General features: G+C 50.6%; 7 protein-coding genes across 7 annotated transcripts; 3 read left to right on the forward strand and 4 right to left on the reverse strand.

The window, feature by feature from the left end:
- Positions 1–2710: 2710 nt before the first annotated feature.
- NECHADRAFT_82421 (uncharacterized protein) lies at positions 2711–4111 on the reverse strand (the record flags this gene model as incomplete). Its single annotated transcript, XM_003040745.1, has 3 exons — positions 2711–3744; positions 3844–4060; positions 4109–4111. The coding sequence occupies 3 exons, from the start codon at positions 4109–4111 to the stop codon at positions 2711–2713; spliced, it is 1254 nt and encodes a 417-aa protein (XP_003040791.1).
- A 655-nt stretch (positions 4112–4766) lies between these two features.
- On the reverse strand, positions 4767–5645 carry NECHADRAFT_82422 (uncharacterized protein; the record flags this gene model as incomplete). The annotated part of the gene is made up of 1 exon (XM_003040746.1): positions 4767–5645. One exon carries the CDS (start codon positions 5643–5645, stop codon positions 4767–4769), a length of 879 nt encoding a protein of 292 aa, XP_003040792.1.
- A 745-nt stretch (positions 5646–6390) lies between these two features.
- NECHADRAFT_82423 (uncharacterized protein) lies at positions 6391–8518 on the forward strand (the record flags this gene model as incomplete). Its single annotated transcript, XM_003040714.1, has 3 exons — positions 6391–6689; positions 6734–6837; positions 6918–8518. 3 exons carry the CDS (start codon positions 6391–6393, stop codon positions 8516–8518), a joined length of 2004 nt encoding a protein of 667 aa, XP_003040760.1.
- An 842-nt stretch (positions 8519–9360) lies between these two features.
- Positions 9361–10748, forward strand: NECHADRAFT_44771 (uncharacterized protein; the record flags this gene model as incomplete). The annotated part of the gene is made up of 8 exons (XM_003040715.1): positions 9361–9500; positions 9554–9595; positions 9647–9716; positions 9764–9791; positions 9853–9865; positions 9920–10009; positions 10068–10410; positions 10491–10748. Coding segments are annotated over 8 exons (984 nt in total), but the record flags the coding sequence as incomplete, so codon positions are not given.
- A 2503-nt stretch (positions 10749–13251) lies between these two features.
- On the reverse strand, positions 13252–14220 carry NECHADRAFT_94874 (uncharacterized protein; the record flags this gene model as incomplete). Its single annotated transcript, XM_003040747.1, has 1 exon — positions 13252–14220. One exon carries the CDS (start codon positions 14218–14220, stop codon positions 13252–13254), a length of 969 nt encoding a protein of 322 aa, XP_003040793.1.
- A 1626-nt stretch (positions 14221–15846) lies between these two features.
- NECHADRAFT_82426 (uncharacterized protein) lies at positions 15847–17972 on the reverse strand (the record flags this gene model as incomplete). Its single annotated transcript, XM_003040748.1, has 7 exons — positions 15847–16000; positions 16059–16403; positions 16455–16597; positions 16714–17147; positions 17205–17378; positions 17427–17537; positions 17606–17972. 7 exons carry the CDS (start codon positions 17970–17972, stop codon positions 15847–15849), a joined length of 1728 nt encoding a protein of 575 aa, XP_003040794.1.
- Positions 17973–19545: 1573 nt separating this feature from the next.
- Positions 19546–22814, forward strand: NECHADRAFT_44876 (uncharacterized protein; the record flags this gene model as incomplete). Its single annotated transcript, XM_003040716.1, has 5 exons — positions 19546–19938; positions 19999–20314; positions 20367–21258; positions 21382–21512; positions 21568–22814. 5 exons carry the CDS (start codon positions 19546–19548, stop codon positions 22812–22814), a joined length of 2979 nt encoding a protein of 992 aa, XP_003040762.1.
- Positions 22815–23242: the final 428 nt, after the last annotated feature.

Consider the following 23242-nt stretch of genomic DNA (forward strand, 5'->3'; position numbering starts at 1 on the left):
TCCTGGAAACAAGCTGGGCAGCTGTGTCATCCCGGCAAGTGTCCCTATCGCGTTCCCCCAGTACCCTGAAGGCAACGACGTCTTTCTATACGAACAGGCCATCAAGAAGTCGGGCAGCTCGCCCCTGAGACTAATTGACAGATGGTACTTCTGGGAACGGAAGGATGACGGCCGCGGTTGCTATTTGGACCTCAACGGACCTAAACCATCCAACCAGTACTTTGGTGGAAAGCCGCTCCCCGCCCAAGGTGCCGCCAATTACCAGGAGAAGGCGCCTTCAATCGATCACATCTTCGAGAAGAGCTTCCTGAAGGACTTTTGGTGGTCCATCACCCCCAGGAATGGGCGCGGTCAGAGCATTCGTGGCACCAAGCCCAGCCAGCCTGTCCAACAGATTAGCTGCGACGACTTGATCTACTATGGCAGTGCCATGTCATCACCCTTCGGATCCCAGCCAAACAACGCTCAAGACATGGAGTTTGTCAAGGATGTCTTCAAGACTTATCCTGGAGCCAGACAGAACCCTGGCGGTCAGGAGCATCAGCAGATCCAGCCCCTTGATGCCCACTTCCTCGATGACTTCATCGGCGTGGATGCATGGACCAATGAAGCCAAGGCAAGTCAATTTGACGGTACGAGTGAGACTATGCTGACAAGGTGCGTCACAGGGATTCGCCACCACACCGCAGAATATTCGATTCCAGGTAGGACAGGCTGTGAGTAAGGTGATCAACTGGCAAACGATCAGTCTGGTCCAGATGGAGAAGGAAGTCAACTCGCAGATTGAGATCATTGACAAGCTCTTCATTGGAGTTCAGCTGGCCAATCAACCTCATTCTCACCAGGCCATGATCCGGCAAAATCTGCGAGTCTACAAAGCCCTGTAAGTCCTCCTAAGTTGTAGCATCTCAACAAAAGCTAACAGTGCTACTCTACAGCTTGGACATGGACAAAAACGCTCGGGATTGTCTTCAGGATCCTGCAGTCGTCGACAACAAGTGGTCATTCGCAGAGCGATACAAGGCGTTCATGGAGAACCGATTCACCGGCACCGAGACGCATTCCATCAACCAGGCCATCGCACAAGCCTTTACTGCCATGACACCCAGAATTCTACAGGACCTCAACGATTGCAGGACCGCGATGTTGAACAAGATCAATGGAAATACCCAATTGAGCCCGCAACAGAAGACAACTCAGGAAGGTATCTGGAAAGGGAGGTACAACACCTTGAACAAACGATACACGACTTTGCTCAATCGGGCTCGAGGGGCGGGCACTACCAGCATCAACGTCGCATGGGACTGGGACATTGGCAACATTCCCACGAAGCGCGATGAAGTTGAGGAGGGGCCTTCCTGCAAGGTCGCATCCACTACTAGCGAGAGTGCCACTACTCTGTCGACTGTTGTTTCCAGGTCCGAGACAGAGTCTGACCCTACCTCGACTGGAGAGCCGCTCACCAGATGCGACAATGATGATGGGTGTAAGGATTGGGACTGTGATGAAGGGAAGACGGCCACTTGTGCCACCGTGGCTCTCCTCCCTGGCTTCAAGATCTGCCAATGTGAGGGTGAGGATCCCTCCTCGACAACCAGCAGCGCTCCTGAGCCCACAAACACTGGTGAAGGCAAGGGATGCTTGAGCAACACTGAATGTGACATGGAATGCGAAGAGGGCAGAGAGCCTTCCTGTTTCCACTGGCCGTTCAACCCCGACAACGCCTTTGGCACCTGCGTGTGCCGTCTGATTCCAACAACTACCGAAACGCCAACCCCAACAACAACATCGACGACGACATCGACGTCTACAACTCCCCGAAAGACAGTGACTGTGACAGCTGAGCCTGAGCCAACTCCGACCGCTTACTGCGATGTCTATGCTGCAGGTCTCTTCTGGTACGTCGAAATTACGAGAATCGATGGCTGGAGCGACGACGGAGGGTCAAAGCTCAAGGACGAAGAGGGCGGCTGTGGTGCAATGACAGGTTGGCACTGGTACGGCGAGACAGAGAAATGGGGCACTAGTGTGGCCTTTAACCTGCCATTCACCATCAAGGCAGGATGCGTGGAGCGAGCCATCGTCTCAGCCGGAGGACCCAAGCTGGAGTGTGACACCCACCCAACCTGGGAGATCACGGATAAGAAGCTTTCCAAGGGCGATGCCAAGATGGCCATGGCAGCTGAGATGCTGCAGCCGGATGAGCCCTCCTTCCCAGATCTGTACCAGGAGGCCGTGGAAGAGTCGGAGGAGAAGTACGGAACGGTCACGGTTACGGATCTCTATACTCCAGTGGTTTGGGGCCAGCCTACATCCAGTGCCACGCATTAGAGTTGATCTTGATGTATATACTTAGCCTTAACATCAAATGACTTTTTTCTAAATATCAAGTGCCATTTTGACGAATTAGCATACCGGAAGGGATGATTGCTTTAACGCAGAGCCCAACAAAGATGGGATTGATCAGATTGGCCAGGGCGACCCCATCGATAAGAATGTCGACGCGGAAGAAGAGCCCAGAGAGGATCATTCCCTGCTGTAGACGGTAGCCCCCACTGATGAGCCTACGGACTGGGGTCCTAAGTATAAAAGGACCCAAGAGGGTGCCACTTGTCAAGCAACACCTAGCAATCACGTTTAGATAGAAACTTTTTGCCATGACTGCTATTTTGTTTATCAGTGTGGAACTTCAACAAGTCCCACCACTACCTCATAGCTTTCCCCCAGTCTTGTTCAAACACGCGGCTTGAAGAGCCGCCTTGAAAATATCCAGCCCCAGGTCCAAGTCCTTCGCCTCAATCGTCAACGGGGGAACCATGCGAATACAAGGTCCAGCAACGATGACCAAAAGACCGCGATCTCGAGCATTTTGAATGACTTCGGGTATCTTGCCACTAAACTCTGGCTGCAACTCGATTCCGAGCATCAGGCCGTGACCTCGGACATCCTTGATTACCTCTGGCATCTTGGCCTGCACATCTTTAAGTCCCTTGACGAGATGGTCAGACTTGACCTGGACCTGCTTGAGGAAGTCATCCTTCGATACGCGGTCGAGAACGTTGTTTGCGATTCGGCATGCGAGTGGGTTGCCTCCGTAAGTGGTGCCGTGGATTCCCAGGCCGATGGTGTCTGCAACCCGTCTCGTCACAATGGTAGCGCCGACAGGGAAACCATTGCCCAACGCCTTGGCCGTGGTGAGGATATCAGGTTCGGCAAACACCTTGTTGGTCTTGGGGTCTCTCAAAGAAGGATGAGCATGGGCCCAAAGAGATCCTGTTCTGCCGATACCGCTCTGTACCTCGTCGGCAATCAGCAGGGCCTTGGTCTCGTCACAGCGCTTCCGCAGAGCGGTCATGAACTCTGCCTTGGCGGGGTAGATGCCTCCCTCTCCCTGCAATGGCTCGACAATAACGGCACATGTCTTGTCAGTGATGAGAGAGTCGAGTCCCTCAACTGAGTTGAAGGTGCCGTGCTTGAAGCCAGGAACCAGAGGCGCAAATGGCTCGCGATACTTGGGGTTATAGGTGGCCGACAAGGATCCAAACGAACGACCGTGGAAGGCATTGGCGAAAGCAACGACCTCGAATTTGTTGCCAGAAGGATCGACATGCTTAGCAAAGTTGCGGGCAAACTTCAAAGCTGCCTCATTGGCTTCCGTTCCTGAACTGGCCAAAAACACTTGGTGCGCATCTGACATGGTACCGGACGCTTTCGTCTTGGAAACGAGGTTTCTAGCCAAGACGTCTGCCCATTCGTTCTCAAACAGCATCGAGGCATGCATGAGCTTGCCGGCCTGTAGCCAGAGACCCGGTTAGAAGAGAGGCCTCTGAGGGGTGGAGCGACTTGCCTGATCGGTGATGATCTTGGTGATCTCAGGATCGGAGTGACCCAGCGACACAACGGCGATGCCAGAGGTGAAATCAAGGTACTTTTTGTTGTTGGAAGCGATGACATATGACCCCTCACCCTTTGTGAGCATCAAGCTCGGGCGGGGGTATGTTGGAAGAATACCTGACCCTGAATCGGGTTTCTGGGCCTGAGCATCGCCTGGGAGAGTTGCCTAGATAAATGTCAGTAAGGACAAGGTTTGCATACACTCGGATCCTACCATTTTCGTGTTGAATTACGGTATTATTGGGTGTTAAGGAATAAGCACAAAGTTTGTGAGGAAGACTGTCGCTTGAAGCCTTTTGTACCATCATCACTGGCGGCACCGGAACCGACGTGATACTGGGAACCGACACAAAGCGTAACGAACACCGTTCAAACTTCTCCACAATTCAAGCCGCCAAGGTGTTCCTGATCAACAACGAGGTATCACGGGACTCATCAGATTGATGGGGTTGGGGGACGCTAGACCTAGGATAGTTGGTTCAGTATCTGCTGGCCAGTAATACTGCGTCATCAAAGCGGGGAAGTTGTAGATTCGGTGCCGGTCGGTTCCTGGCCGGCTCCGAGAATTGATGATAGGGAAGCCGAGTTGGCTTGATGGAACTCAGTGAGATGGGATCAATGGTCTGGGTGGATAACATACTAGATCCTTCCTGAAGAACACAATGTGTTCCGGAGCCAAGATGAATTCATTGGACCTGACTGCTTGTGGTCGCACAGCTACTTCTTGTTGTCGGTCTCAACTATGTCTCCAGAGGACGCCATTGGCCACAATGCCTGGCACCATACAAGGAACACTTGCATCGAATAGGGTCAAGAGCAGCCATATCTGAGAAGTATAACAAAAAATCCCCATACTAGACATCTATGTCGTCTTACTGAGATGGAAGCATTGGCCGGAGTGCGTCGGCCAATTCTGTAGTTCCATACCGAACGTTGTCAGTGTTAGGCTCGACGTCGACAAGGCCACCCTTGTTTTGAGCGTCATTAGCCTTGATCAAGAGTTCAGCGAGAGTCACACTCATGGCTCTTTCAAAAGCCCCCTTCCATTGTGAACGAGGCACAGCCTTCCCCTTGAATGTCCGGCCCAACAACTCGCCCAATGCCGTCGCAACATCTTGAGCGCTGTACCGGCGAGGGCCTTCAGCGTGCACAATCTCCACGTCCTTGTCGCTGGGAGATTGCAACAAAATATCAGCGGCTATCAAGCCTAGGTCTGGTGCCGAAATCGTGGGAAACGGCATATCAACCGGGTTGTGAAAGCTCAACAGAGTGCCAGACTCTATCGCCGCTGGGATGGCGCGTCCCCATCCTTGCATATGTTCGGCCGATCGCAGGAACACCTTCTGACAGTCTAGTTGGCGAAGCCGCTCCTCAAAGGTGCGGCACATGGTAGGCATCCCGATATCATGAGTGATGTGAGCCCCATAGTCAGAAATCGCCAGAACACGCTTCGGGCGAGCCTCGTCGAGCGTACAAGCCAGATTCTCGATGGCTCTTCGCATTTCCTTGGCGGTGTCCTCGGCTTGTGGGGATGGAGGAAGGATGATTTGGACCGTGTCTGCATCCCCGATTGCCTTCGCAAGGGCTCGGGAATCCTGCAGGTCGGCTACAGCAATCTCGCAGCCGATTTCACGCAGTGGCGCCGCCTTTGACGCATCGCGAAGAATCGCTCTGACAGGGACACCAGCCTTGCGCAGTGCGGATGATGTTGCAAAGCCGACTTTGCCGGCCGCTCCGAGGATTGCATACATGTCGAGTTTTTGAGTTGAGATGAGCAATGTGGTCCAGAAGTGAATGACCTTGATAGTGTTGTTGATCTTCCTTAGTGAAAGTTTATGAGACGAAGAGAGGTGATCTTAAAGAAGGTATAAGAAACCAGGGAAATGATGAAAAAGTTATGATACATTGATTGCACTGTTCGGAGTTGGTAGTGATGCATATCAATAAACCCGTGGATCTGCAAATATCCAAAGCCGTGAACCTGTAAATCCGGAGGCCTATGAGCTCCGCAAATCCGTAGCGCCAAATTCAACTCCGTAAACCCGATGTCTATACTTAGCGTCATAGTTTCACTTTACCAATTGCTCACCAACTCTGTGTTGTATCAAGCCGACCTTTTGATACAGATCTAAACCTTCGCTTAATTCCTTAGTCTTGCAGCACAGAACCGAGTTCAAGTAAGAAGAGAGCGGGCTAAGACTGCCTTGGCTGAGTCTATGCCGACTCCTAGTCTTGCGCATGGGGGCCGCAAACAGATTGATCGACCCTCGAGTCTTATCGCTTGTTTGCTTGGGCCGGACAGCCCCATTCAACTCTTTCTTGATTAAATGAAAGATTATTTCTCAGTGCACGTAAACATGGATTAATGTTTTCCCTGCTGGTCAGCCTTGGCTTAACAACATTCCCCGCAGTCGTCTTCAGACCCTTCATACCTCATCTTACCTATTCATCATACGTTTAATCTGCTGAGAATAAGCTTCCTCTTCTCCACAAGCCATGTCACACTTGGAAGCTATAGACTCTGATGTTTTGACATATGCCGCTAGCAGTGTCGCCGCTTTAGAGGAGGCCCGATTTCCACCACGGAGTCAGGCAACATGGGCACTACTAAAAGAATGGAATCTCTGCTCACGATGTCGCAGGCTACTATTCAAGCTAGAACCCAGTGGTTATATCGAAGAATTCCCTGACGACATCCGAGAACGCAGAGATAAAGGTTGCAGCTTTTGTGGTGTGCTGTGTGAGGCTGCAGTTTGGGCAGGGATCTGGTCCGATGTCCAATCTGAAAACGAAAAGTATGTTGTCACACCTTTCGTAGCAATTGCTCATTCAATCACAGTGAAGAAACTGTCGAGTTTGAACTTGTAAGCCGATCCTCCGTCGAGATGATCTCGATGGCCGACGTCAAGCCCGAACTCGGCTGTGTGATATCAATCGAGGATGGTATGTACGCATCGAGGCTGCCGAGCAATTTGAGACCTTAGTATCGCAAATCCTTTCGCTAACTTATCTGTTGATGGCAGAACCTATTATGCAGCCTATTGATGCAACCACTCAGTTCAATCTACCAGGAGAAGGTGTCTCCTTTATCAGAAACCAGCTCAACAACTGCCTCTCCAATCCAGCACATAATTGCGAGCCCCTGACATTAGATGACAAAACACAATGGCCCGCCCGAGTCTCACAGATCCGCAATCAATCTGTAATTCTCCTCGACTTCAACACTAATGTCATGCCGGGGCAATTTGCCGCCCTCAGCTACTGCTGGGGCACAGCGGCTGAGTTGCAGTCGAAGCCACCATACAAGGCAACGATGTCCACCATGCAGGTCCTTCGCTCCGGGATAAATATCTCAGACCTACCTATTACTATTCAGCAAGCCTTGTGGGTGTGCAAAGAGCTGCAGATTGAATACATGTGGATTGATTCGCTCTGCATCATTCAAGACTCATTGCAGGACTGGGAAGTTGAGGCCAAGAAAATGGCCACTGTGTACTCCATGTCCAAAGTAACCATCATCGCCGCCTCATCGACTTCTTGTCACAGCGGCTTCTTAGATGTCGAACGGCGTCATGGCCAGCTTCGAGCATCGCTTGAGTGGTCTTTTCAACTAACTGTGGGCCCCGTTTGCACGTCTGGATTCCATAAGGACAAATCGGTGGGCCACCCTCATGACTCCCTCGATACCCGTGGGTGGACATTTCAAGAGGAAGTGCTCTCATCTAGATACATCAAATTTACAAAGGATGATATCCAGTGGAAGTGCAATGCGGGAAGCGCGTGCACATGTGGTCGGCAGCCTAGCCAGGCCTACCGTGGTCTTTGGCAGGTTTCGAATCCTACAAGTCTTGACGAACGATCCTGGGAGAGCTTAGTCGAGGAGTTTTCCCACCGGCTCTTCACCAAAGACACAGACAAACTGGTTTCACTGTCCAGTTTGGCAAGGAAAATGACCCCCAGGTTCCCCACAGTCGACGGAAAGACGCCATATGTTGCTGGACTTTGGCGGCGCACTCTCGTGCAACAGTTGAATTGGTATGCAGCTAGTGAACTGGGTCGGTACTCTGAGCGCTATATCGCCCCAAGTTTCTCCTGGGCCTCACTTAGCTTCTATAGAAGGGGTGTGGAGTTTCCGCTACCTCTAAAGCACATTCTTTGCGAGGCCGTAGATGCAACAACGACACTTGTGTACCAGGAAAATCAGTTTGGAGCTATCTCTCGAGGAACCATAACCCTTTGTGGCCCGCACATACACTACACTATTCGCTTTCAGGAGAAAAAACCCGAAATGTTTACTTGGGAGGAGGTGAAACCAGCACTCGAGGTTGAACACATAATACTAGACTGTCCGCTACGCGAACGCCTCGTCAATGATAGCCGCGTGACGCTGCAGAGGTCAACGGGCATGACGCAGCAAGAAGATGGAGAGTTCTCTGTCAGCGTTCTTATCTTGGCAAAATCTGGGCAGCGGCCATGCGGAACCTTGTACTGCTTGATTCTCGGATACGGGGAAAATGGGGAGTACCAGCGGCTTGGCCGGGTTCTATTGAGATACGCGGATAACAAGACCAAGTTTTCGGCCGAGCATTTCAAGCCTTTGAGAAAAGAAATTGTTCTAGTTTAATACACATCGCCAGCCAAATCATTGCTTAGGTCAATTCCGCCCCTTGCTATGGTTTCTTTGTTTCCTTGATACCCTCTTTCTCACCACTAACTCATTATACACTTTTTATAAACTCGTTATACATGTAATATAAACTTATCATGAGCTTATCTTGAATTCATTACTGACTGCGATCTATCATGAATTGTTGTAATGTCGGCCGAATCCTTCCGCCAGACTGCCAATCTCAAAAGCTGCGTTGCCAGATCGCAAGGCAGCTGTTGCTTTGTTACCTTCATGATATTCTTGGCACTCACGGAACTTGTCCAACCCGATACCGAGATGGCCACCGACCCCCGCTTCTTGGCTCGACAATGCAAACTTGGGAAGACAACAACACTGGGCAACGTCTTCGTCGCGGAGAATGCAGAGTATATTTTAAAGACACTCAAACCTTAGGATCAGGGCTCAAGAACATACCAACTATTTGAAGAATCGTACGTGGTTCAACAACTCTTGTTGTCAATCTACCCCCGTGATCCTCTTAACCAGGGTGAAGCCTCGTCGGACTTCTATTGTTCCTGCATCCCTGCAGCCACTTCACTACCCCGCTCACACTCTGTCCTTGATAAATCGCTCGTAATTACCAGGACAACGTCGACATCATTTACTCCAGTCTGCTCCATACCCGTTGGCTCCCCGATCCAGTCGCTGGTCCATCTACCGCCCTCCCAACATGTGTCAAGATACGCCCGCAGATTCCCCACCCGGTGGCATCCTCCCTCCCCAGCACTGGGCACAGCAGGTTGTCTCACCACCCCAAGCCACAATGTGTCGTGCCTTGCTTATGGTTACAGCAGGGACAAACCGATGACACGGATGCCGATTCTGCCCTTGGCGATGGCGCTGAATCATCAACTGCTTCCATCAGCTCCAGTATCCTCCAATATAGAACTATTCATGGGCGATCTTATCACAGTGAGCAGGGCAATGCCCAGTATTGGTACGTCCTCGCATACCCTTCTTGTCCAATAATATCTAATGACATTTTGCTAGGGGTGCAAATGATGAAACTCAGAACGAGGTGATGGACATCAAGTATGCTTACCACTACTGTCACCTGGATGATGTTTACTGAGACCCTCTAAGCCATCACACTCTGACTCTCGGCATTGGAGAAAAACTTCATTTGGCGCCACTAGATAAAGAGAAGCTTGAGGTAGGCGGCTCCTAGGTGTTATATCGCTTTGTTGGCTAACACCTCAGTTCGTTGTCGATATTGGCACTGGAACAGGTAAAGAATGCCCAATACTCAGTCCTAGTGTACTCAATACTGACTCGAATCAACGACACAGGCATCTGGGCCATGTATGCTTTCCCATAGCAAACACCATGCAAAAGCTCGCTCGCTGACACTCGTAGTGACTTCGCCGACGAGTATCCCAACGCACGTGTTGTAGGAACAGACCTGTCTCCCATCCAGCCAGGTTGGGTTCCTCCAAACCTACAATTGTTCGTATCACCCATGCTTAATCCCGTAGTCAACTCAAGACTAACCAGAAGATGGCAGTGAGATTGAAGACTGCACCCGCGAGTGGACATTCAAGCCCGACTCGATTGATTATATCCACATTAGATGGCTGGTTGGTAGCATCAAAGACTGGGGCGCTCTTTTCAGCGAGTCCTTTCGCTGCTGTAAGCCCGGGGGTTGGGTCGAGAGTTACGAGACTTCCTCCGCGATCACGAGTGATGACGATACTGTCAAAGATGATTCTGCAATGGGACAATGGGGCAAGTTCTTTGTCGAAGGAGGTAAAAAGCTTGGCGCGACTTTTACTGTCGTAGAGGACGATACTCAGAAGAAGGAGACGGAAAAGGCGGGCTTCGTTGATATCCACGAATTTGAGTTCAAGGTAAGTCTTTGCCCCAAACGGCCTTTCTCTCAAAGAAGGCTCTATACGGTGGTAAATACCGGGCTTACAATATTTACCAGTGTCCTGTCGGTGGATGGCCAAAGGACCCCAGACTCAAGGAGATGGGACGGTTCACTCAGTATGGACTCGAGACCGACACTGAGGGCTTCGTTCTCTTCATGGCTCACACTTTGGGCTGGAGCAAGGAAGAGATCCAGGTGTACATCTCTCATCTCCGCCGCGAGATGCGGGCAGGCAAGTCGCATGCGTTCTACCGCCAGAAGGTGGTCTGGGGCCGGAAGCCATCTGAAAAGGAGGCTCCCAAGTCGAGTGATTAGAGGCATCGCAGGAGGACTGCAGACTTGCCCGATGGTCATGAGAAAGGAGGTGGATCACGAATTGATGAATCATATGACAAATATATTTACTTCGCTTCCACGTAGCTATTTAACCTTACTTTGTCTCTCTTCACTCATTGAGCCAGTTAAAAGCAGGCCTAGTGGTTTCAGTTGTGATATCGTTAATGTGTGTCTTAGCATACGAGCGTCTTAGTAGAGAAGGACAAACATGAAAGGGCGTGCTTGCAAATAGAGAATGCCAGGGCGAGGTAATGATAATGATACATCAAAGAACGATGGTGCTGTTGCCGCAGTGTTAAGTAAGTGCTTTAAAATATATAATAAAGATTATAGATAAATTATATAAAAATAAAATAAAGAAAAATGGATTTTTAATTAAAAAGAAAGAGAAAAATCCCGTTCCTCTTTAAGGTGCAAACTCATATCTGAAGAAGAAAAGCCGTTGGCCATGCACCAGGGCAACTCTATTTTCAGGGCAGAAGCCACAATGGTGACCTTACCTGACAAAGAGCAATTTTCAGAGCAGGAGATAGGAAAGGGGGGGGGATTGCTCAGTCTGAAGGAGACCAAAGAAACAGATGCGCGTAATGGAGGACGCGAGACAGCGGTGCGCAGGCAACTCAGCCCATGAGGCTGGAGAGGAGGAAGAGTGGCGCACACGCCTCCGGCCGAGCGCTGCCAAAGAGCGGCTGGCGACCAGAACGGAGTTCGCCGCGAGGTACCTCTGCTCCTGTCAGGGGTCCTCGGTTTGCGGTCAGCTACACTGTGTCGAACCCTGTTAACTCTAATCACTGCTAGGGGTCGATCTTGGCGCACAGGCTCGCAGTGGTTGGCTGCCAGCGACAAGGGGTGCCATCTAGTGAACCTGGCACCTCATTGGGCATGGAGTTCTTGAGAGCTCAGTGCTCGTAGGTCGAAGTCTGTGAGTGTCTCCGGGCAGTGTTTAGGGTAGGCAAATATAAGCGAGATCAGAGAGCCGATAAGATAAGAACCCACCTACCAAGATAAGATCTGACTGATAAGATTAGATCGCATCGGCCTGATAAGCTTGATAGCACGCCCGAGCGAGTTTCTGCAGCCCCCTTGCTGAGACTCTGGGTTTGCATGGCTTGAGTTTGCTTTGCAGGAAAATTTTGCATAATTTTAACCTTGCCTTCTCTTGCAGCCCATGGCAGCTTACTTGGTATTTCTCTGGTTACGTCCCAAATATAAAAACGCTTGTCGCCTTGGTCGGATTTGCCATCCATTCACGGCTAAATACAATACGCTGTTTTCAAGATCCAACCGGACAGCTTTCAGGATCCTGAGCCGTTTCAGTAACGTCAACACCCGTGGAAATAACATTTGTTAGAGTTTGATGACAAACCTATATAATTACGAGGCTCCGCCGCTTTAATAAGGCGCTTTAACTCTATGTAACGAAAACTCTTTTGCTCTTTCTTCTCGTCACGACTTATTTCTTATGGGTGTTCACATTAAAAGGGCTCTACTCCTTCTGAAAACTTGCGGGACTCAATTCTTTGTGTGTTTTAAATCTTCCCTCTATCCACCCAAAGCTCACTTCCACTTACGGGCAACACGATGACGACCATCCTCAGTTTTCCGCCTGAGCTTTGGGTTCTGCTCATGACCCATTGCGATTCGCCGATCGATCTTAACAGTCTCATGAATGCCTCTCCCGATGCCTCGCGGCGTTTCTTTGCCGACATACGATCCATACTGAAGTCACGGGTCAAGGGAATCCGTGCCACCTTCGGCTCGATTCCTGCTGTAGCGCGCCGAGCAGCTCGAATCCGTCATGCCAAACAAAAGGAGGGAATTAATACTTTGCACAGGAAAGAAGCAGAAAAAAAGGTAAAACCAATCGCCACCTCCTACCTTGCTCGCTCTGAGACAGACACAGAACAATTTTTCCTAGCAAGACTCGGGCACCTTTACGCGCTTTCAACCATCATCACTGAAGCCGAGTGGATCGCATCTCAATATGCGCCACAAGCTTGGAACTACTACAAACATATGAATAGAGAAGATTTGCCTCCCCTTTGCGTCAACCTAGCTTCTCTAAGCAATGGCATGGAGCTGTCCTTGGGAGAGAAGGAAAAAGTCTCTTGTGCCGTCTTTTGGCTGGAGAGTTATTGTCAGGTGTTCTTTCGTGGTGAGGAGGTAATGTTCAAAGGGGACACGAACTCTCGTCGGGTCTATGTTGAGGAAGAAGCTGGGGTTTCGGAAGACGCGAACATTGTGAACAGATTCTACTGGATCGTCTACTACGTTTTTGACCAGCATTGGTCGCTGCTAGGCAACGTCGCCTGGAATTTACCCAGGAGTAGAAGAATGGTGCAGTGCAGAGCACCACAAATGAAGAAACACGTTGCTTTTCAGTCGCTAATGTCTAGAAACTAACGTACCGGTACGTGAAAGGGAGACCAAATGCCATCAAAACCTAGGACGGACATAGTCGGCCCCTTAAAGCGAGCTATACTCATGTATCGGATTCTCCATCAATCCAGACCACGATATTCCCTGGTGGATTCACCATGTCCTTGAAGAATTGTCTTATGGCCTCCTCCGTGTACCGCATACTGAAATGCATGAGCACAAATGTTGTCCTGGGCCACTTTCGAATGACTGGCTCTAAATCGCTCCATATTGTGTGCTTGGTCCGGACGGCCTGTGGCTTGTGCTCCTCGTACAAGAAACTGCACTCTGTTATGACCACCGGTATACCCTCCTGTAACCAGACGGGGTCGGCAGCCAAGGTTGCCGCTGTGGTATCACCCAGAAAGGCAAATATCGGAGTTGATCGTGGAGCCGTGATTTCCACGCCGGACTCGCGTAGTGCCTTGAGTTCGGGTCCTTTCCGAGAGGTAAATTCTGGCTTGAGGCCATGTGTGACCATGGAAAAGACGTAGCCTACACACGGGACTGTGTGGTCGCAGTCAAAGGCTGTGGCAATCACATTTTTCGTTCTTCTCAAGTTTACAGTATCGCCGTGTTGAACGCCATGTGTAATATGAGTGTTGAGCCATCCATTTCGATCCGGGTCGTTGCTGCCTTCATCACTGGTGTCTGCGAGTTGGTCGGCATCTTCGGCAGTTATCAATCCACCGAGATTAAGCATCGTCCTGGCGAGGAGAAAGTCGTCGAGAACCTTGACCATCTCGACCGGACAATAAATATCAGGCGGATCCTCGCGTTTGACAAAGGCAGGTGATAGAAGAGTGTGGTCACTATGGCCGTGGGTGAGAAAAATGTGCTTTGGTCGCGCCTTGTTGACGCAGAGGCCAGCATCGAGAAGAAGGTTGAGCTGAGGAATGACGAATGAGGTATGCCACGCTGCTCGAGACTTGCCCGTCAAGACATATTGGCTATGTGGTTTTGGAAACCGCCACTCCAGCGTCTCGGAGCGTGTTGATTGCGGAAGCGGAGTCGCAAATGTCAGCTCTGTCATGGTGAAAATCGAGCGTAAGCGATTGAGCCAGGTAGAGGAAGGATGGAATTTTCGGTGACAGAGCGCTGCGATCTTCTGAACAACGTTGGTGTTGACCATTGGAACGTAACTATGTGCGTGGGTTGAGGTTGTCTTTATAGGCTTATCGCTTATCGCTTGTGTGCGTGTGTGGGCTGTGATGCAGGAGCCACTTTCGGCAAGGTGACTCATCAGGCACGGTTGAAAATGACTGGCCACGCCGACATATGTTAACTCAGCCACTCTCATTGAGCCACATGATTGATTGATTGATTGTGAATTGCGCCCAGTTTGTGTTTCATAGATTGGGTTATTTTTAAACTTGATGTGATTGTTATTTGTGGGTTGATTTGCTCGTGCATAGGTTAAGTTATGCTCCGTCATCTTTTGTTAGGCCTAGTCTTAAATCCTTGCTAAGGCATACTCGAATAAAATGATGGCCATGAAAACACGAGTGCCCTTCTGCCTGGCTTTGAGGTATAAATCACCCTTAAAATTAAAAAAAAAAGCACATAGAGTCATAATAAAAGATGTAGATAATCAGTATCAGGCTTTTTTAATAACTTTTTGGGCTCCCGTCTCTGTTGTGTCCATCAGATAGTTACCACAGGTGTGAAGTGATGAATATGCCTACAAATCAGAAAAAGCTATGAAAGACGAGACAGATATCGGAAAAAGTGGATTTCAAGTCAGAATTCTGAATTCTTTTCAAGTTGTATGAGCCTTGAATTCGCATCGTCGCTGGCAGCTGCAGTCGCTGGACATTATGCATCAAATCATGAAAATCTCTTAGTCGAAGGCCCCCAGCCATGGAAAGAAATACCAATGAAGAGAAAATTGGTAGGGTCAAGTCAGCGGTATGAAATGCGAGACTTTCCTGTGTGTGACTTGATGGTGGAGGATTGTGTGAAGCGTCTGTCTCTCGGCATCAATGGCAGGAATTCAGGGCCGTAGCGAACGGTAGCTTCTAGCAGGTGACAAAGTATTAAATATTTTTACATGCTTTACTCGATACTACATATTTTTCAACACTGGATGAATGCTACACAAAATAGATTTAGCTCTAGGTTTAGATGTCCGTAGGTAAAGATCCCTGGGAACTGCGAGATCTAAGCGGCGAAAACGCCGATAATGCATCCTGAAAGGAAATACGTAAGCACCCCATGGCCAGATTGTTAGCGAGAGACTAATGCGATTTTGATGGTGGTCTGCTGAGCAGTTGGATGCAACTATCGAGCAACTGCAGGCGGCGACTGAAGGTGGACAAGCGGACTATGTAACCTTAGTCGGACGATTCTGGCTTGAGCATTACTACTCATCCTTCATCGACGGAGACAACAGCCCGGAAGGCGTGAAACACTTGGGTTTTATTTGGGCAAAGGATTTGTATCCCGAGTTCAAGCCAACCACGTTCAAGCAGTTTTTCCAGGATATTCTCGACAAGAAAAGGACTCTGCCATACGCTGGCAGATCCTGAGCGACGATGAGAGATTTGATTTGTTAAGTCATAACTTGTTGCATCCTATCTTATTGCGATTCAAATAAACATCGACCCATTTGATTGTTTACTGGATATATCTATCCTACACAGAGCGAGGATTGCAACGTCTAGTGCCCCTTTCGACCTCCCACGCGCACGGGCTTCATCAACAGGCTGCGAACTTCTTGCAAGGGTGTAGGGATGAAAGGTTGTGGGTATTGGCGAGGAGGGGCGTCGAGCAAGTAGGATGGGATCTCCGCGTTCTGCCCTGGCGGTGCAGCCCTGTGTCCCAAGTCAGCATGATATTAACAAGTGATAGCCAGTAAGGAAGTGATCTCACCCATTGAAGGCTAGGTTGGTCAGCAGATCGCCAGCCGCGTTGAACATGACCTGGTTACAGAGGTAGGATCCTCCTCCGGGCAGGAAGAGCTTGTGCTGCCCTGCGAGGCCCTCGAGAAGAGCTGCCTGGTACTGTCCAAGCTGGGCCTGGAAGGCAGCTGCGGCAGAAGTCTGCAAGGTAGCCCCGTATTCATCCAAAGTCGGCGTCCATTTGACACCGTCCGAGTGATACGTCTTGACGGGGCCCTTGGTCACTTCAGTTGTTCCAGACTGTAGGATCTGAACGCCGCCGTCGTCGACCCGCTGGGCCACATAGACCAAGGTGAACTGCATAGTAAAACTCATGCTGCAGGGTGATGTCAGTAAGAACAAATGTTTCTATGTTTGGGTAGCCTACGTTGAGTTGGAGTCCCAATCTCCGGACGAGCTGCATTTCATGCCGACTGTGTTGTTGCCTGTCAGGGTGAAGATGCCACCATTTCCACCAGCGGTGAACTTCAAAGACGTGTTGGCAGTCGCTATAGCCTGTGTTAGCGATTGCTGGACACACGGATGAATTACATGCCGTTTTGATCAAGGGTCCAGTCATTCCCGCCGCTCGTCATGACGTTGTTGGTAGCCAATAGAGAGTCGGTTGCGGTCCATGTCCAACTGACATTATCACTACCCCTTGTGAAATTGTAGTATGTATCGTCGGAGTCTGGGTGGGCGGTACAAGTACCCGGCACATATCTCAAGCCAACGGTAGCACCACCATCGGTGTACGGCTCAAGAACCGGCGTTGTGGGTTGGATTTGGGAAGCCCGGTTGATTACTTGGATCAGAGGGAGTAGCCAGCCCTCCCAGAACTGGGCATTGTTCATGCAAAGGATGGCACCTCGTCCTGTCTCCGTGGCATCGGCGTCGACCCAGGTGCCTGAGTACGGCAGGGATGGGGGTACAGGAGGCCTAGCATTGTTGGTCATGATCAAGTAGCATAGTGCATTCGAGTCAGAGTCGTTGTTGGGCGCTTGAGGGTTCGTAGGATCCTTCCATGGATATGTGCCGTAGTCGATGGAGGTTGGTGGGAATGTTGGGGCCGTTGGGTTCACTGCGAGAGAAACTGAGTTAGACAAATCTCAAGCAGAGTAATCGCCGCGTGACTAACCGCTCTTGGGATCCTCGGTTTGCAGCATGACTCCGACCTGGGTATGTCCACCACTGGCCATCTGATCCATCCAGACATAACGAAGCTCTTCGAAGTGAGCTTGAATTACGGGAGACTCCTTGCTCCAATCGAGACCGTTGAAGAAGGAACCCTCGGGATAGTATCCGGGCGTCTCTTCAGGAAGTTAGAGTGTACCAGGCTCCTGGGTAGACTGCCACATACCTTGAGACTTGACGTAGAGCTTGGCCAGAGAGAATTGGCTGTCAGCGGGAACCCCCATCCGCTCCTTGTAGCCATCATAGCTTGGGTCTGTAGGAGGGATCGAATCATGGGCTTTGATATGTGGTCAGCCAACCGGGTTCAATATCAGAAGCACCAGCGCGGAGGGCGGAAGGACATACTCAGCGCGGTCCCAAATGCGACGACCCACTTGGTCAGGTCGAAGGTCTTGGTCGTAGGATCGTTAGGGTTGTCAGTGGTGAAGAGAGTCATGGTCCCCGACTTGAAGTTCCATTGAAAATAGAGCATGTAAGTGAAGTCGACAACGTTGACAATGATGGTTGGAGCCAAGAGCTCGCCCTGGAGCTTCTCCCCGTCCCTGGTCTGCAGGGTGATGTTTCGCATGGGAGAAGTTGGATCAGCTAGAGCCCACATGTTGGCAAAGGCCGCATTGATGGTCTTCTGACTCAAAATGACGGTCTGGTTGTAGGGCTTTGGCGAGGTCTTGTTGACAAGGCTCTGGATGAAAGGGTCAGTGTTAGGGGCCATTGTGAGTGTTTACTAGAAGTAAAAGTCTGGTAGCCAAGAGATGATTGTTTAAGATGTAAGTATTGCTCAAGCTCTGAGTTAGAAAAGAAGGTAAGTGTTGGTGGTGTTGGCTGTTGGCATGTCTATATACCCCCATTCTTCGTACCTCGAGAGGGATGAGGCATCAAGAAGCTCTATCTACACGCATGGGCCCACGGGTAATAATTTACAACTACAGATAGCCGATGCAGGACTCTTACTCAATACGAGACAAGACTTTGCCGGTCACTGCACCTACAAGAGGTATTGTCTCACACGCGTCGTATCATGCATCTTGTCCGACTTTCGTGTCCTGTGGGGGAGTCGGGGCAACATACGACGAGGGATAAGGATCTTTCATTGAATTGGCACTAACAGTCTCTGTAGACCGGCCCCCACGGGGAATGCAAGCCATAATGCCTGTAGATCAATGCGGCAATATAGAGACGCAATCATGACCTCAAGCCGTCTGCAGAGCGCACATCTATGAAGGACGTGGCATACATAGGGCGGGGTAGATCAGTATATCAGCCGATCACAATGCAGGTTCTCAGGATGTGTGTGTTACAAGAGAGATAGCCTATTTCCGAGACCCTTCTCGGAGCATCTCGATGCAGCAACCGTGTCTGTCCCGCCCTGTTGTGCAACATGTCGTGGAACAACAACACGGCCCGGTCCGGTCCGGAATCTTGATACCCGGATAGAATTTGAGGGAGGAGGGCCAAAGTGGAGTTTTCAACTGAAACGGGCAGGAGAAAATAGAAAAGAACGCGGGGGTTGTGAGACAGATGTGTTGCACAGGTATCGTTAACGTGGATCACTGGAGCAGCAGCGGTTCTAGTGCTATTTTTGAGGGGATCTGATTATTCAGGTGGGATTCTGTTTGTGCTTCTGCTTCTAGCTCATTATTTAGTTTCATTAAGCCTGCCTTGATGTTCATGAGGGCCTTGGCTTTGAAAGCTCGCTTCAAAGGTTGGGGTTGAATGTTCGAACTGACCAGTCTGTCACACGGCCTGTGCAGATTAAACATGTGGAAAGGTTATTTCGAACTGCTTGAGTTGATCAAGGATGTATTTAGAACTAGACCAGGGCCAAAACTTTCCCCTCTCCATATCTCCTAGCCGATGTGCCACAGCAGCACTGTCGACGATCCGTTGATGTTGTGTCATGAGACCTTAGAGACTTGCAGCCGATGAATTTCGGGCAGCATTCACAGAATCTGGAGGGTTCACGTGTGTCCTTGCTTTCAGTTGATTGGTACTAGCCATAAACATCGCGACGATATCTGCTGCACGCCGCTGGAAGCAGCGTTGAGCGTGGCCGCAGATGCAAGACTTCCTGAATCAGTATTCCGCTGTCGATGTGTGGGAGATTCAGCTCGTGAAGGAATCGGGGGTTTTTCCCTTGCGTGTCTCTTGTTTCCTCTTCCCTCTTTCCATGACACACGGTTGAAGATCAAGGAAATTCCCTAGGCTTAAAAGAGACCGCTCCGCGAGGTCACCATCAATCCAAGAAACACCATTACCCCCAAACCCAATCACCGAAACCCGTCAACATGATCACCATTACTCAAGACTCCGAGTTCATGACCAACTTGCTGGCTGCTAACCCTGTCCCAGCCGGCAAGCAGTTCGTCGCCATCCTAGACAAAGACTCGAATCCCGCAGTGTTTGCTCTAGGCGAGGATTCAGTCCTCAACCTCATCATCAACCAAGATGGTAACCCCTCTCGCATTGACTTTGGTGCTCTGTGCAAGGTCTCTGGAAATGTTCTCGCATTCGGGGTCCAGCAGAACCTAGACAGCACACTGTCTATTGTGATCGCCTCGGATGCTGGCAACAACCTCAGCAACGTGTATATCCTCGTGGGTGTCATGCCCGCCGACCTTCTCACGATCCAGCCAAGCAGTGTCTTGTTTGCTGGTGGCTCATACCCAGTAGTGTACGATGTCTTCTTGGGAAGTTTCCAATAATTGTCTGTGAACTTCAGGTATGCTAACCTGCTATAGAGCGACTTTACTCAGACGGCCGGAACCACAAACTTTCCCATGATCTTTCTGGCTCTGGCGCCACCAGGATCCCTCACCGAGTCCAGCCAACTGGGATATCTGAACGTGTCAGCGAAGCAAGGGGGCGGGTTTGACTTCTCGCTCAATACTTCGTGGAGGCTGGCAACGGATCCCATCTCCATCTTAAGCGTTGCCTTTGGAACATGTCCCCTCGGCAACGGAGCCTTTGTCTTGTACACTGCCAGCGATGGGAATCATCTTCAATTCTGCACGTTTGGGGGAAGTGGCTTTGTGTCCGAGATGACGTGCCCCGACGGTTTGTCCCCAGTAGCTTGTTATTTCGGATATGCAGTACTCACAATTATCAGAGGCACTTTCCATCGACTCTTATGTCAACCCCACAACGACATACACAGAGCTTCTGGTGGGCGGAGATGTCATCACACTGTTCACCTATCGCCAGTACTGCGTTGGGCAAGGCGTAGGCACGCCTGTTGTCACTGATAGTGGTGCCCTTGGGGTGAAGAATCTTCTCGCCTCCCAGTCTCAGGGCATCATCACCATGTGGTACACAACGGCTACGAGCTCAGTGTACTACTACACGGCGCCGCTCGCTTCCATCACGGGCGGGCAGCTAGTCCCTCTGCTTGATGATGGACAGGGGGCACAGATATCCACACTCCTGGCTGCTAAAGAGGCCCAGGGGACGCTCATGGTCGACACCCTACTTGCAGCCGACGGAACAGGAAACCTATCCATGCTCCAGTGCGCCTCGGACACCGGAATCTGGCAGTCAGTTCCATTCTACGCACCATCTGATGCCAACAACATGGATGTGCCAAGCTTCACCCTACGGTTCAAGACTTCCTCCGACGATCCGACTCAGCCTGTGCAGAGCTGTCAGCTGCACATTGTGAGCTCGGGTGCTGTTGAAGTCTTTGCCAACGGCGCCTCCGCGACCATCGACACTGAAGGCAAGTGGTACCAGGCAGATGCGTTTGGTGTGGTCAGCGTCATTGTTTCCACTGCAGACATGGCATCCTTCACCTTCCAGGTAAACCAGTTTCAGGCTGCCGGGGGCAGTCCCGTGGCCATACAGAACGATGTCTTGAATCCCAACGGAAAGCTGAACTCGAAGCTTGCCTTCATTCAACATGCAGGTGACCTCTTGAATGCCAAAACCCAGACAGGAGATCCGTTGATTGCACCAGGGACGGTCAACGAACAGGACGCAGAGCAAGCTGCGGCCATGATCAGCCAGTTGAATAAGACCCAGATATTTTTCGGGCGGCCGGGCCAGCCCCTGAAGAGGATTGACAACAGCCCCAAGGTCTACAATCCGAAAGGAGAGAGGCCGACCATCCTCGCAGGAATGGTTGGAAGAAACCATCCAAGGGAGATTGAAGAATTCTTGGATAGAATGAGCGAGACGAGTTGGTATGACCCTTGGGGGTTCTTTTCCTGGTGCTTCGAAAAGGCCAAGCAGGCTACAAGCTGGGTCCTTCAGAAGATTGGTACGTTATCGTCGCTTCTTCATGCTCTTGAGCACACATTGACGTTTTGAACTAGGGAATGTTCTGAATTTGGTGATAGAAATCGCCGGCACGGTGTACAAGTTCATCCTCGACGGCGTTGAAGCCGTTGGAAAGGCCATGAGCTGGGTCTTTGAAAAGATCACCGTCGGAGTGCAGAAGCTGATTGACTTTGTCGGTTTCATCTTCCAATGGGGAGACATCCTTGACACCTCTGACAGCATCGTGGCCTTTATCAACGCTGGCCTCGGATATGCACAGGACCAAGTCTCGGGTTTGAAGGCCAAGGAGCAGCAGTTCATGCAGACGTTGAAGGACTCTGTGAACAACCGACAGGCCCCCGAGAATATCGCCGCTGGCACCGAGACCAAAGATCCACAGGAAACAAACGACATGGATGCGGCCAAGAACAGCGTCGCATACAACTGGGTGTCGTACCAAGTTACATATGGAGGTATGGCTCAGAATGGCAATATCAACGGCGCAGCGGATCTCATGTCCACCATGCCAACTCTCGAGGACGGCACCACTCTGCAGGATCTCTGGAATGACCTGTCAACTATCTTTCAAACCCTGTACCACTACATCACCACCATTGGAGGCGATGTGAGCAACCTCTTTACCCCTACCACCACCTCAACCGACGCGTACAACAGACTGAAGCTCGACCTGATCAACGCTGCGATTGACACGACGCAGAACGTCCTGGATCTTCTCATCGACGCCCTGTCTTTGGTCTTGACTCAGTTCCAGGAACTATGCAACCAAGCTATCGAGCTCCCCATCTTCACTGCCCTCTGGAAAGCCATCGCCGGTGGCAGGGACTTTACCGTCTTCAACGCCTTCTCTCTGCTTATGGCAATTCCTGTGACGGTTGTGTACAAGGTGGTCAAGGGTACAGCTCTCCCGTCTTTGAAGGGCATGGACAAGACCACTTTCGCAGCCTACGTGAATGGCACCCTAGGTGACGATGACTCGGAATTTGGCATCACCCGCACGCAGATTCAGATCGTTGGGTTTGCGATAGCGGTCACAGCCATCCACCTTGAAGTGGACTTTCAGTTGATCAGCTGGGTGACCAACAAGATTCAAGGTCTCGCCGCCGAGACTATAGACACTGGTCTGATCTTTGTTGGTGTGGCTATGTTGATCATTGGATGGCCCGTTGCTGGTCAGAAGGACATGGGAATGAGATTCATCGTGAGTTATACTCCTTGCAATTTTATCTTATATAGCCCCCAGGGCCTAGGCTTTCAGCTTTACGAGTATAATTTGGCATACTGACTTCTGAAACAGGTCTGGGGACTCGACTGCTCCAACGTAGTCGCTCTCGCAACTGCACGATTTGTCTCATGGAAGACTAGCACCCCGCGGTCTGAGACGGCGCCCGCAGTGGCAACTTGGGTCGTAATGACGTCTATCCCCTCATACATGATCAAGGTCATCGTCAACAACGACTCGGAGTCGAGCGACCCAAGCCTTCTTGCCCGACACATAGCGGAGGATACCTTTGGCATGATCAAGGCGTGGCTCGCCGGCGTGGGTGAGGTAGTTGAGGATCTCAAGGTCAAGGCCGTTGCCAAGGGCTTGGGATATGTGTGCGTCACTGTACAGGTTGTCATGAAGTTTGTCGACTTTTATATTGCAGCAGAGGATTCTCTTGACAGGCCTCTCTTATTGCGGGAATAGCAGGGATGCATGACCAAGAAAGG

Source organism: Fusarium vanettenii (genome assembly GCF_000151355.1).
Source record: "Fusarium vanettenii 77-13-4 chromosome 7 genomic scaffold NECHAsca_58_chr7_9_0, whole genome shotgun sequence".
In the NCBI taxonomy this organism is placed as follows: Eukaryota; Fungi; Ascomycota; class Sordariomycetes; order Hypocreales; family Nectriaceae; genus Fusarium; species Fusarium vanettenii.